We start from the raw sequence: 15,437 nt of genomic DNA on the forward strand, positions 1-15,437 counted from the left end.
GAAACAAGCTCTCACTCTCTTTGTTGTATAAGACAAATTAAAATATAAATAGTTTTTTAAAGACTGTAGCATTAGTACCGAATTTGACTGAAAGCCGTAGCTGTATTTTAACTTTGTTTGAAACTTCTTGGGATCATACACTATGTCAGACCTCCCACAAACTGGATAATCCAAATGAGAAAAATCATGATTAAGACACATTCTGAGCAGCTCCCCTCTTCAGAGGGGCACAAATATTGCTTACAGTAAGGCTCTTGGCTGAAAGTCTTTTCAAAAAGCGAAAGCAAATCCTGCTGGAAAATAGCCTTCCTCAACTGGATATATACAGATTTATTAAGCATATGTAAAAGGTATTTAAATGACTGGAGGCTACGTTAGAAACCTAAAGTAATGCAGCAGAGATTAAAAATACAACATATCAAAAAAACTAATAAAGAATTGATTCTTCCTTAAAAAAATACTGTTGGATTTCTGTTCTGCAATGGAAGATTCATCAGCTGTGGCAATGATGGCATCAGATAATTTAACTGGAGATGACAGAATTGGAATGTGTTGAAAGTTTATTAAATACTGACATAAAAATTGCAACATGTTTCAAAGAGTTGCTATTTTTATTTAACAAACATTCAGTTCTCAAAAGAATGTGCAACTAAGGACAGACAACCTTGATGTAAGAAGGGGGGCAAGTGTCACTAGACATTCACACATATGAGAACTATCTCATGAAAATATTGTGCAAAATATGAGATATCTTCAGACTACTTCTGTAGTCACTGCTACAGGATAGCTGCAATATCCGCCTTCTCCCTGCATGAGAGGTCTAGAGCATTTTTAACTGAATAATAAAGCCCTGAATATTTTCCCTCAGTTAACACTGTCACTGTATTTTTATTAAATAACAACAGTATAGGATATCTAAGACCTGCTTAAACTAGCTTAAAACAATAACATACACAAACCAAAATATTATCTGTCTAGCAATACCTTTAAGCAATAGATTTATTTTTAAGCAACAGCAAAGGACTAGTAAAGTCTGTTTTATCTCAACATCCTTTGGGTTTAAGAACAGATATTCTACTTTTCGTTAGTATCAGTTTTCTTTAAATGATAAAACTTTAGCCAAGAAAAGTAAAAAAGAGTCCTCAGTAGTTTAAGTACATGATTATTTTAAATGTCACATGCTGTTCTGGACCTTTTAAGTCTTTGATGAGGAAAAAAAAAAATGATACAAGTCTCAGTGGCAAAACATTTTTTATTTGGTTGGGGGTTTTTTACAGTAACAGTGAAGTAACTAAAAGTAATTATCATCACTCTGGTTATCTATAAGCAGAATCAAAGATAACTGGTGTCATAATATACACTAGAAAACTGCTTTGACCTTATAAACACATATTTTATTTCAAAGAAAAAAAAAAAAAGGGGAACAGCAATCTAGTTATGTTGGTCTATAATTCGAGCTAACTTTTACCTTCCCTTATCTCCTCCATCCCCAAAACATTATTTTAACCCTTAAAGCTTCTCCTAATCAGATGGTAGTTTTTAAAGCCTTGCTGATATAAAGTTGCTATATTTATATTCTATTGTGAACACTGCAATAACTAATATGTTACCACTGTAACTGCTTTCTCAGTATCAGGAATTATATAGGAATAACTCGTTACACATATTTCCATTAGTTTACAACACTAGTTATTTGTTGAAATTAAGATGCTATGCATTTTGCCTATATATTAAATTTGGGCAGTTTACTCAAGCAAAAAAATGCCTTAATCTTAAAGGCATAATTAATAAGGATGTTTCTGAGTTAACAGAGAATGAATGAATAAATTTAACTTTGACATGTAAGTCACAAGAGTTTTTCTTAGTTATGTATTAACCTCTACTGTATTAATTAGTTTGATTAGAATATGCTTATACAAATAAAGTTGTTTAATACTTGACAAATTATACATTTCAGCAGATCAGACTATTCTAACACCAAGCATGGACTTTAGCAAATAAAATTTAATACAGATTGAAGAAGTAAATTTAAAAGTGTTTAAGTAACAGGTTAATTAAGCAATAAAATTTTCACCAATGTAGTAAGCTGTATTCTGCAACTATTTGTAGTTTATTAATGAACTATGAACCAAATAAGATGATTTAGCAGTTAAAGGGCAATGAAGAGACAATTCTTCAAAACTGTTCCCAAAATACCATCCTAATATTTGCTATGTGTCTTATTTCTCCCGTGTATATAAACATGAAATGCAAAAATGCTGAATAATTTTGACTAATATTAGCTAAGATTTAGTATTTTGATAGTGAGCAATGGTCAAGTACTCAACAATTACACTCTCACAGATGCCTTACATTGAACACAAACAGGACTTAAGTGGATCCAGAGACATGGAGTTGCTTTGGCACTGTTCCCCACATTTTTTAAGAAAGTGCATGCCAAGTAACAAATAACTGATTTAGAAGCATTGCCTTAACAGTACAATTATCCAAGATGTACTAAAAATTAAGAAAACCATGTAGAGTAGATTTTGCATATTTCCATTTGCTCCCACAAGAATCCAACAGGATACTATTTCTACAAAAGCTGGATCTAGTGAAAACCTTGATGAGACAATCTTGGTGATAAAGAACTCCAATTTATCAGCGCTAAATATATTTGGGATTTCACAACTGTCTCAAATAGAATTTCCATCTTAAATAGAAAAAAAGATGATGTATCATCCTGAACATACTCACTGTGAATGCACAAATGGAGATGAGCAGTAATTGTGATGGACTTGTGACACACTGAATGTAAATTAGTCAATGCATCCAAATAAATCTAAGATACACTGGCATAAAACAGGTCAGGCCAGTTAAAAGCAGTCAGGACAGGAATCTTGGTGCCAAAAAATATTTTTACTTCCACATACTTACACACTAGAAAAATGAAAGTTGTCTAAGCACAATTTCTGGCATACCCTTAAAATCAGAGAGCCAAAGGAGGCACATAACTGTAAAAGAATAAATGCTAGGCACACTACATGACTGTAACTGAATACTACCGTACAAAGCAAGTTAGGCATTGAAAGCTGTTAAGTAACAGCACAATAGTGTAATAGAAGTATATTTGAAAATAGCATGTTTTTAAAACAAAATTAGCATGTCATATTTAATCTTTTAATTAATCATTCTGAAACAAGACAATAAATTAATCAAAAAAGATTTTAAGAAGAAAACATAAATGCAAGGGACCACAATCTTTGGGGGGGTGGGGGCGGAGAAAAAAGTTATTTTTCCTCATACTCTGGAAAAAAAGTTTAGGGGAAAGATGACATCAAAACTGGGGGAAAAAGCAGGCAAAAAGATAAACAGCTCTGAAATTGTTAATAAAATAGGGACTTGAATAAAAATGAGTGTCCGAAAGAAGAGTACATAGAGTAACATTAAAAAAAATTTAAATGGTGAAGAAATAAACGTATCTGGCACACACTTGAAAAAGAGGTGGGCAAGGGATTGTTGCCATATCCACAAATACCTTTAATTCAGCAAAAAGATGCATTGCTATCTGTGAAAGTGCCTTTTCTGAAATCCCCCATTTTCAGTGTTCCTTCTGTGACTTGTGAAGTTTTTTGGAATTTTATTTATAAATTTAGTTGCAGGTACTGTAGGTAACTTTTTCGCACCTATTTTTTATTATTAGCATTCTGTCTCCTCTATGTCTGCACCTAAAACCAACCTAAATATTTTCTTAGAAGATGGTATTTAACAGGATGTAAGTCATATATTAGTTTTGTAAGAAAACATACATTTTCTAGTACTCCAGCCACAAAAAGCACCTACCTCCAAGACCCGTTTCCAGTCTTCTGTAGCACACCTTTTCCAGAATCTTAAATGCACTTTTCTGGAAGGAAAGGCCAGGAAGGTGATGACAGGGCGCTGCCATTTATGTGAGAGAGGAGTTGGAATGAATGGAGCTCTGCTTTGGGGTAGGTGATCAGTGAAAAACCTACACGTCAGGATTAACAGGCAGACCATCACAGCAGACATTGCTGCGTCTGCCTGCTATAGACCAGATGGTCTACAGTAAGGTGATGTATAGGAGGCCACCTTCAGACAACAGGAAGAAGCCTCACATTAGCAGGCCCTGGTCCTCATGAGGGATGTTATCCACCCCGGTATTTTTTGGAGGGACAATACAACAATCCAGGATTGCTGTATTCTGCCTTGGCATTCTGCCTTGGCTGCAGTGATCATAAGATGGTGGGGTTCAGGACAGGGGAAGAACTGGGACAAAAAGCAGGATCACAATGCTGGACTCGATGAGGAGACTCCAGTCTCTTTGGAGGTCTGCCTGGAAGAATCCCATAGGGTACAACCCTAGAAAGAGGGCTCCAAGACAGCTGGTTGCTATTCAAGGATTAACTCTGCCCAGCTCAAGAACAGTCCATTGTGACAAGCAGGAAATCAAACAAATGCAGCAGGAAGCCTGCATGGACAAACAAGCAGCTCCTCACTAAACTCTGGCATAAAGAAGTGTACAGGAGGTGAAAGCTGGTGCAGGTGACCCAGGAGGATCACAGAGCTGCTCTCCAAGTGTGTAGGGATGCGGTTAGGAAAACCATGTATAAAGACTATGTATTTTTGCTGTTTACATGATCCAGATATATCAGTCATCCCTCTATCTCCAGAGCCAGCTCAAGAAGAGAAAAATCTGTTTCAACCTATGGTTGAGTCCAGGCTTTCAACCCTCCTTCCCCAGTCTGAACTTCAGGTGAAATCATTTAAAAACTAATTGAAATTGTATCACAAAACAAGCTACAGCTATAGGGTTGTGGGGTTTTTTTGCTATAAGCATTCTTATACACTATGAATTTTCAGTAAAGGAAAACAGTAACTTTTATATTTATATAGAGATGTTGGGGGAGAAGCCTCTCAGAAAGGCATGAGTTATTTCTTCCTTTCACTTACCAAGTTCACAGATTTGTGGTAATAAACACATCAAGGTATACTTAGCTTGCAATTAGAAATAAATCTGTCAGCCCTTGCTTCATCAGCTTCTCTGGAATGGAGATAACCTTTGCAGTCAAAATGATACAAAATTAATTTCAAAGGTGAACTACACTTTGAAGAAAGAAAGATTACTCATGTTGTACTTCATTTAAGGTTCAGTATAATGGCAATAGACAAATTCTTGGATCTTATTCCACCACTGATCATTATTTTTTCCACCCAAGTTCTGCCCCCTCCAATAGAAAAATCAGGCTCTTTATCAAAGCAGGCTAAAGACATAACTGTTTGCATGGGGGTATGCTGTATTTACTGAAGTACTAATACACAGGAACATTTCTTCCAGATAAAGTTATATCTACCAATACAGGATACAAAATTGAGTCACCATATAGCTAACTAGCATTAGGAAACATGACCATTTCACCCTGTCACTTTAACTGCAAGTGCTTCCAAGAGCTTGTTTTGCTAGACATTCAACTGCAAGACTGCTTCTTGAAATTACTTTTGAAAATGAATGTTTATACAGAGCCATTGCTTGTGTATATTAAAAGCACAATACAGGGGTCTTCCAACACAGGAAGCTTTCTCTCTAGGATCATCTGTGTTCATTCCAAGTATGCAAACTTTGACACCTTCCTACTGTCAACATGAACAGGCCTATTGTCCAAGGATGTCCTAGAATTTTCCAGCAGCTTCAAATGTATTATTTCAAATGTGACTGTGTGGTAAACAAAAAAAAAAAAAAAATAGGAGAGGAAAAGCATGATCCAGTTCTTAGAGAATCATCAATAACATCTGTCTATAGATAGACCAAGTATCAGAAGTATTATCAGCTAAACAATCTGACCAACGAATTAAGGTTCTACTTGGAGCATTAGAACCACGGCACTGTTTTCCCCTTCTCAAAGTACATGTTCCCTCTCAGATTTGCAAATAAAAGATCACCTACTAAACAGCTGAAAGAGGGTAGATTTAGATTAGAGAATATGAAGAAATTCTTCACTATGAGGGTGGTGAGGCACTGGTACAGGTTGCCCTGAGAAGCTGTGGCTGCCCCATCCCTGGCAGTGCTCAAGGCCAGGTTGGATGGGGCTTTGAGCAACCCGGTCTAGTGGAAGGTGTCCCTGCCCATGGCAGGCGGGATTTCTGCAAGATGATGTTTAAGGTTCCTTCCAACCCAAACCATTCTATGGTTCTATGGTGAAAGAGGAGTATTCATTTCACTATTGATGGGGTTTCCCTGTATTACAAAGGGCAGTTTGGTAGTTTTAAAATGCGGCATTTATTCTTTTCTACATATTGCCATGGGGATGCTCCAAAATTTTAGGTTTATAGAACTAAAATGACAACTAACTCTACATTAGAGTCAAAACCATGTATTTCTTTCTAGCACTATATGTCTTCAAAACATGCTGTACATCACGTTTAGAGAAAAGGTGAGGTGTAAAAGTGGAGATGAATATATATGACTATGAGATTAAAAAAAGTGTAAAAAAGACTGACATACCAACAAAAATATATAAAAATCATACACTTGTACCTGTTTCCTTCCTGTGTAAATGAGCAAGGAATTAAAAGGGTAACACTGCATTTATGCAACTTTATAGTTGCAACACTGCACACTAGTCAAGAAAACTAAAATTACACTTCCCACTGCAATTTTAACTCAGCTGCATTTTCTACGTGAAGAAGTTGAATTACAGGATGTTATTCTGCCTCTCAAATATTAGAAACACCGAAGTAGGAATGTGGGAATCATAACTCTAATTTTACCAGCTTTTATGAATTCAAGATCTCAAAGAGACCATTGCATTAAATATCCAAACAACTCTATAATACTAGTTAATAGCAATTTATTTATTCTATTTATGAATCTACTGCTGCCCCTTTACTGTCTCTAGTTGTAGTAACATATGGAAACAACATTAAGAATGTGAAAATGCGACACACACCATTTAATCTTGATTTTTTTGAAACTAGTTTTATTTAAATGAAACACAGAACTTGACTTTTCTCTTTTACACAAGCATAAATGTGGCAATGCTCCATTGTCACCTGTTAAATGCTAACACTATAACAAAAAATTAGGAACAGTGATTAGCTGTTAATCTGTTTATTTAAAATTAAGTCAGTTCATTAGTAAATGTAAGGGTGCATGAAAGAATGCATGCTAATGTAAAAAGCAGTTAGAACCATCTTATGAGGCATTTGTTTTACAACTCAAATATTAACATAGAAATTTTATTTAAGAGGAATTAAGTCAATGCACACCTACAGCATAGGATACCAGAATCAGTTCAGCTGAAATTCTTATCCTGAGAATTCCCAAAGCTATGCCAGTCACCGCTGTAGTCTGCTTTTGAGCTTTTCAAGTCGACAGCATTAATAACCAGCTGTTTCTACTGGAAAAAGAAACGCTAGCAAGACAGACATCTGTACTGTGTAGCTGCCAGATTTACTCTGTGTGGCCACAGGTGTTGACCCCAGTGTTGTAGGAGACAAAGGAGAAAGACAAAAGGATTTGGCATTAAAAACTGTACTAAGAAAAGATATCCAATATTCAAGTTTCATGAAAAGTAATTTTGACTGTCAGCTCTTAGAACCATAACTCGCTTTCTTCTCTGATTTGATTCTGGCTATATCCAGAAGACAATAAGAGGAAGTACATGACTTTTTCTACAAAGTGAGTTAAAGGTTATGACCCTCTTGTTGCCATTCTTGAAAACTGTAGTACCTGACTCAAAGAGGTACGATACAGGCAGACTGATCCTTGCAAGCCTCAGTAACATATCCGCTACTTAAATACTTCTGCTTGAAGAGCATTGTGAAAGTAGTAAAAAAGAATATCCACTAATTCTATTGTCAAGAGTTTATGATGATCGTTAACTTTAGCCAGTACGATATTCCATGAATCAGAAGATTTTTAAGCAAAACTTATTTTTATAACTTAGCTAAGCAAACACTTCTTTCATTGAGTAGGATGTTACACACATAAGAATAAAAATTAGATGATCATAAATTCCAGGAATTTAATGCAAATTATCATAGCAACCCTTAAGTACAAATGGGAAACAATGAGTAGCTACATAAAAGACCCCAACCATCCACAGCTGCAAAAAAATTAAGTGAAGCTGAACTACCAACAAGAAACTTTTTAAACATTGTCAGTCTATAATATTTAGTTTGTCCTGCTATAACAGTGGGTGAAGACAGAAAACTTCAATGAAAAATTTGTCTTGTATGTAGGACTTCAAACATGTATTCAATGAAAAACACTGGGGTTTGTAATGGAAGCAATTTTAACTCCATTGTCTAGCATCTAGTTACACTTTACAGATTTTTATTATGCAACACGAACTATTCCATATTTGAGTCAGCTAATACTTCACAAATAACTGCCTAGTCATAGCTATATATAACACTGCTACTCTAGAACATGCTCAGTCATACTGTTAAACACACATCTCCTGTGCAAAGTGGTTTTTCCATCTGTTATGCAAAATAGGTCATAATAAAGATGAGTGATCTGAGTTACAATAATGTACTTACATGGGTGGGCTGTTAAACCTGTCTTCCTGCTAATGTCAAATGTCAGCCTCTGATTTAAAGACCTTAGAAATTCTTTAAATAGAAAAGGCTTCGGAACAGACCTCTACATACTTAGAGTATTTGTCAGACATAAACATACTTTATACAAAACCTTCCTGAAAAAAAAGTAATATACTACAAGAAATAAATTACCTGGAGCATCTTGTAGTGATCTTGATGTGAAATTACTTTTTCTTTTTTTTCCTTCAAGAAATCCATTTCTAGAATACTGTGTTTTTCCAATAAATGTTCTAATTCCTAGAAAGTTTACAAAACAAAATATGTGAAGTTACAAACACTTGTGAATTGTGAGAATCGGTTAATCATTCCAACTAATTTCATTTCTGAAGACTATAGTATTTGTTATCACAATATACACAGAGTTAAAGGGTTGTGGAAGAAAACTCTGCAGGTTTTAAATGGAGGCAATATTTTCAAGAAGTACAAAGTATTCAAAATCAAAGGCATGTCCCTATGAGAAGCAGCCAAGGTCACTGGGTTTGTCTAGTTTGGAGAAAAAGACATTGAGGGCTGGCCTCATTGTTCTCTGCAGCTTCCTGAGGAGGGGAAGTGAAGAGGGAGGTGCTGGTCTCTTCTCCCTGGGATCCAGTGCCAGGACACGTGGGCATGGTTCAAAGCTGTGACAAGGGAGGTTCAGACATGACATTAGGAAGCATTTCTTCACTGAGAGGGTGGTCAAAAAACAGGAACAGGCTTCCTAGAGAGGTGGTCAATGCCCTAAGCCTGTCAGTGTTTAAGAGGCATTTGGACAATGCCCTTAATACCATGCTTTAACTTTCAGTCAGCACTAAAGTGCTCACTTGGATCAGATGATTGTTGTGGGTCCCTTCCAGCTGGAACTATTCTGTTCTAATTATTTCAATATTTTTAATCACTTGTTCTGTCTTTCTGCATTTGAAGAACAGCATATTAAATGTACTGTTAGCAAATGGTTCACCAGAAAGGCAGAAATCCCATTACATACAGCCCTAATGATCTCTACCAACATCTCCAAATGATAATAATTTTAAAATACTCTGCCATCTTGCAGAGAGCCAGTCTAGAAGCCTGCCCACCATGAAGCAAGAGAAAGAGAACGACACTGACAACGAACTTCAAAATTGTTTGCTATACAAAGAGCTAAAGATTTTTATTTTTTCTTAAAGCAGCTGTTCTCCTACCAAACTGATTCCTACTATACATAAGCTGTTGACATCCTTTCATTTGCTCAAGAACAACTATTTCCGCAGCCACACAGTAATCCAGTATCGAAACAAATGACCTGCCAGATCACTGTACAGCTATTCAAACAAAGTAACAACTGAGAGGGTCATAAGGAAGACAGAAAGAGGAAAGAGCAGGTCTACTTAGTTATCCTGCTTCTGGGCAAAACAATAAAAGCAGTTCTAGAGATTAGAAGTCTTTGATTCTACTGCAAAGACAGAAACTGATGGTGCAACACTTCAATTCAGAGCCTAGCTCTCAACCTATGTCCTCTTATAGTCTATTCATGCTTCCATTCCAGCCCTTCTCTATACACTTAATTCCTAGTAAAATCAATCCATTTCAGACCTCCTCATCATTGACTTGTTACTCATTCTCATTTTTATTTCCTAGCACACCTTGATAGCTATGAAGGAGCAGTATTTAGAAAAGCAGAGATTAAACTTATTGTCCAATGCTGCAGTGACCTTTGATTAACTTGGACGCGTAACTACAGGCATAGCCCTGTCTAGTACTCTTACCATATTCATGTCAGAAGGACTATGAAGAATTTCTTTACCAGAGCTCCCAGGAAAGAAAATAAAAAAATGAAAAAGGCAAAAAAGTGTACTGTGTTATGTTCCTAAGGATAAGCAAAGACACTTTGAACTTCAGTGACCATACACTCCCAAAACATGGGGAATCACTATACCTTCTAACCACTTATCTCCATGCTAAGAAAATGTATCCTTTTTTCCTTTTCTTTCTTTCTTTCTCCTCTAGAAAAAGTTTCTAAAGGAGAACCTGAAATTTCAGAAAATTTCAGCCTAAAATAGACACCAGATATGGAAGCGGGGGGGATAGCATTTTGGCTAAATTTGGATGATTTCTCTGGAATTGGGCTAATTTCTACAAAAAAATGCATTGTAAATCTCTACCAGCTACATATATATTTAAACCCTAAATAAATGCCAAACATTTTTTATTAAAAAACCTATTCATACCTTTTTAATTTTTAATTTTTCTTCTTCAGCAGTGCAAAGCTTGATTTCTAGGTTTGCAACAGCTTGTTGAAGGTAGCTTTTTGGTTCATTTGTTCTCTGTGTCTCGGCATCAACCAAAGCAATGGTTGATGTAACTAAAGTCTTGTCTTCAATTATGTTCAAAGAGGCAACTGGAATATCTGCTTGAATCTAATTCATACAAGAAAAAAAAAAAAAAGGTAAAGGAAATAGTAAAGGAAATTTAACATTCCAGTCAAGTCAAATTTCAAATTTCATTCGCAGATGACATTACAGAACTTAAAAACTGCAAATACTAAGGTTACTTTTTTGAAACCACACTTCTCTGAAATTGGCCATGCACACTCTTGTACATAGGATGTGGTGGCCAAAAAGAAAGCTCCAACAATGGAACAGTAGCTAGTAATAATTCTAGATGGATTCACATCAATCTTTCCAATACTCTCCACTGCTTTTCAAGCACACTTTAGGAGAAGGCTTTAACAAGAAGGATGGCACAGATACCTCACTTTCCAATGAGGTCAAAATACCCAAAAGAGGTGAAAAGAGACAGAAGCGAAACTGAATCACCTGCCCAAAGCATCAGGCTTACAGGGAAATAAACTCTCCTTGGATTAGTCACTCCATGTTTTCACTCAGTGCAGACTGCAAATAGTAGTCATAGAAAGAGAATAGAAACTTTGTGTGCTAAAATAAATCTCATCTTGAAGCTAGACCAACAGAATAAGAATAATTGGAATATAGCTACAACATTTATTTAATGCTATTTCAGCAAACTATAAAAGTACTAAAACTGAAATGGAGGCTTCTAGAATACACAACACAAAACAGACGAAACACTGGTAATAAGCCCGTATTTTCTGCAAAGCGCAAAAATAAATGAAGTGAGGTTTAAAATATTTTTGTGGTATAATTAACAAAAGCCAAAGCTTCCCCTCCCCCCCCCAAAAAAAGATGGGGGGGGGGAGAGAGAACAAAAATTGTTTTATATCACAGCAAAGGAACTTGAAAGGAACAAACTTGTAAATAAATTTCACCTGCCACTTTTTTAACAGCAATTTGAAAACCGAAAGCATTTGAGATTTGAAGAGTGGTGGTGAAAGGAACTTCCCAATGTATTTATTAAAAGAGGTTTGACTCCACTACCTTAACACCTTTTATTTCAAACAGACACTCAAATAATAGATTGAAAAAAAATCCAAACAAAAATAGCTGAGATCTTGACTGTACATGGATACATAAGATCCAGTAGGCAAAACAGCCAGAAAGAAGACTGCAGTTTCTGCTCTGAATTCTGATTCTGTAAGAAGCAGAGAAGCTAGATGTGCTAATTCTACTCCGGAGAACTATTGAAGATCAGTCTGGCACTGCCAAAACCTGTGATGTTTGAACCTGAAACATTGATGTTTTTTATAACATGAAACCTCAAGAGGCTCTGGAGATACTATTATAGAAGAACACAGTTCTAACATCCTCCTGTAACAGGTTTAAGTATTTTATTATAATTTTACATCCACCATTTTCCTTTAGTTTTATCCAAAAGTGGAGAGCGCGATCTCCATTTTAAAATAATGTTCAAGGTACTCCTCTCAACTTCCTTTATCTCCTGCATTAAGAAGACAGTTTATGGAATTATGGGTCTGTCAGTAGCTGACCAGAACAAGATGAGAGAAACTGAAACATGGCCTATAACTAGAATTTGCACACATACTTATTTAGAAGTAACAAAGTGTATTTCTATTTTTAGTAAGATTACCTAACCAAATTATTTTTAGTTTTAAAAAATACACCTAGGCTTTAGTATTCTGGAATATCCAAAGCGCTCTTTCCAGAGAACACACAAGCTGAAGTAGCTGGCCTAGCTCAAACAAGAAAGGGTACAGGTTATTCACATTTCACTGTTAGCCAAAATCAAAAAGGATAGGATCTGTTGTGGCTGAAGAAAAGCATATTTTGATCATCCTGCCAGCAATAGAAATTTACTTATCAAAACATTGTCAGAGAGGCAGATGCAGAGCTTTCAACACAGAAAATGACCCTGGCTGGCATCAGTCAAGAAAGAAAACAAACACTCCCTCCCCCTCAAGAGAAAAGCAACCCAACTTTCGGATTTCTAAGAAATTTTTCTCTGGTATCACTTGCAACTAGGCACATGTTGTCTTCACTTTTTACAGGCTTTCCCCAGAACATTAGGGTGGGAACAGATACAAAACAGTAACTAATTCATTACTAAGAGTGAACTATTGGAGCTGTACTAGCCACAGTCTTTCTGAAAGCGTGAATGTACACATACTGCTCAAAGAAAAACAGTAAGAGTCAGTTCAATCAAAAGAACTATTTGTACAAGGTTTTTTAACAGCACTAGATAAATGCTTTTAAATAGTCAGATTATGGAAATCTGACTTGTGAAGAATAAGAAACCAAGTAAGTGCTGAAAACGGGAGGGTCGCAAACTGCCAAAAATATTGATTGGCTCAGAAAAAGAGAAGAGCACTTTCTAATTCAAGTATATACTACTATGCGTCCTGAAACAAGGAACTTTACAATCAAGAAACATGTTTAAATAGGTGTGACTGCAATCAGTGGCAACAAAAATTCACTTAGGAGGGTAAATCTATTTAATTCTCATCCATGGCAATCTAGCTTTTGTGTGCTAATCTCCACACAGAAATTATTTTCCCTCCCTTGCTCATCTGTTTAGTTAAAAATAAAGCATTTTCACCCCCACCAAAGAAGCTAAGATCAGTTCTCAGCAGTATTGCAGACACTAAGAGAGATCAAGCTCACATAACTAGGACTCTGTCAGATCATAAAAAAACTTTAAAAGTAATGGGGGGAAGAAGTAAAATATAGTAACAAAAAGAAAATTAATTTCATAAGATTAAATGTTGATTCTTTAATCCTAAAACCACTTGAGAAAACATACAAGTATGACATATATGTACAGCCATAATCATTACAACTTTAACAATAACAAAATCCTTTTAGAGAACCTTCCTGCTGTTGTTTCCTGCTTTCATGCCTAGCGTTATCAGCATGCCTTTAACTTTTAGTAACTCTAACACACCTCACTCTTGCAGTCCATACCAAAGTACTATGGTGTTTCTCAGTTATAGGATTTAAACATAATTTAAAAATTATTTTACTTCAAAGTCTGTACTACAGAACTCCAAGGACCTTTGGCTCTTTAAGGGCAACTCTTGCACAGAAAAGATACAATGCTAGGATATTTAATACACCTTGTTCCCCTACTGAAACACAAAAATTGTGGGTTTACCTGTTCTTCAGGAACAGCAGGGTTTGTAACATTGGTGGCTGTTTGAATAGCTGCTGCCACATTATCACTTGATAAACTGAATGAGTCAGAAGGAACCAGGCAGGAAGATGGCAGAGAGTGCTCCAAAAGAACATCAGGAGATATATGGACTTCAGATACTAATGCAAGAAATAAAAACAGAATACAAAACACAATACAAAGAAGCATTAAAAAAAAAAATACTTCTGGTTCTGAAATCTATACCTAGCAAAATCCATTACACTAGCAACAAGTATAGTCATATTAACATAAGGTTATGTACCTCTTACAATCTAATTGCACTGAAGGACAGTTCCATACAAAGTTCATGTATTTTTGAGTACTATCAACTTAAGGACATTTGAAACTGTCCAGTCACATTAAATCTAGACTTGTAACTTACACAGAAGTGTGACAATACAACTGCCATCAAAAGCAGCAGTTTTAACTTTTGTCTTTTTGCATTCACATAACCTTTCAGTTTCAGCATAATCTTTAATCAGTTTAAGTCAACTGTAAAACAGTACTTAAGATTTCCTAAGTTTTGAAATTTTAAAGGTAACAAACCTCACTTGTCTTTGAAGACACATACAAACAGCTTACCAAGACACATGATAAAAGCAGGTTTACGCTTTATAAGAGATCAAAAGATAAAGTAAATAACTCTCTAGTTAATAAAACGTAAGTGTAATTAATACTGAAGTGAGAGCTCTTCTATAGAAATTTCCAGTTATGCCATAAAAATCCTGAACAGTGGATCATCATTATCAACTCGGCACAATAGGAACTTGAGCACCGTTATGAAACATTCAGACATAAAATAAATAAAAAGAATGGAAAAGAGAAAGCTTTGCACACATTTTTAATTTAACAGCAAAGTCCTGCAAACTTTTATACAGGTACAGGTATTGTCTTTGCAGCAGACAAAAAGGTATGTCCAATTGCTTTAGAAAAAACAGCTCACATTATTGTTACAAATCTGGTAAAATGTAAGAGATGCCATGAGCTTGAAGCAAGGCTCAGCCTCTCAATACCACTTTAATACTGCACAGGAGTGCATAACACAGTGTAAACAAGTGTATATGTTGGCATAGAGGCATTCAAAAGGACACACTAATCCTTGAATCCAGATGCTCCAAATCCCATTTTCATCTCCCAGTTCTGGGATTCAGGTTAACAGAGAGGAACACACAAACCTCATTTAACAAAAATAAGAAAGAAAATAGACCACAAGACAGAAAAATAATTAGTATGCTAATTGCTGCAATAGTAGATTTGAACATGTGATGAGGAAAAAAGCCAGTTGAGCAGAATCTGGATACTTGGATGAAAAGCCT

General features: G+C 35.7%; 1 protein-coding gene across 13 annotated transcripts in view; it reads right to left on the minus strand.

Moving 5' to 3' along the window:
- The window catches only part of CCDC91 (coiled-coil domain containing 91), a 114,548-nt gene that overhangs the window by 66,043 nt on the left and 33,068 nt on the right, over positions 1–15,437 (minus strand). For all 13 annotated transcript variants that reach the window (XM_030479391.1, XM_030479393.1, XM_030479383.1 and 10 more), the window contains 3 exons: positions 14,083–14,240; positions 10,788–10,976; positions 8,734–8,838 (listed from right to left, as the gene is read on the minus strand). In XM_030479391.1, coding sequence (XP_030335251.1) covers positions 8,734–8,838; positions 10,788–10,976; positions 14,083–14,240 — 452 coding nt within the window. The remainder of the gene's footprint in view (positions 1–8,733; positions 8,839–10,787; positions 10,977–14,082; positions 14,241–15,437) is intronic.

The sequence above is a fragment of the Strigops habroptila genome, chromosome 3 (genome assembly GCF_004027225.2).
Source record: "Strigops habroptila isolate Jane chromosome 3, bStrHab1.2.pri, whole genome shotgun sequence".
Lineage (NCBI taxonomy): Eukaryota > Metazoa > Chordata > Aves > Psittaciformes > Psittacidae > Strigops > Strigops habroptila.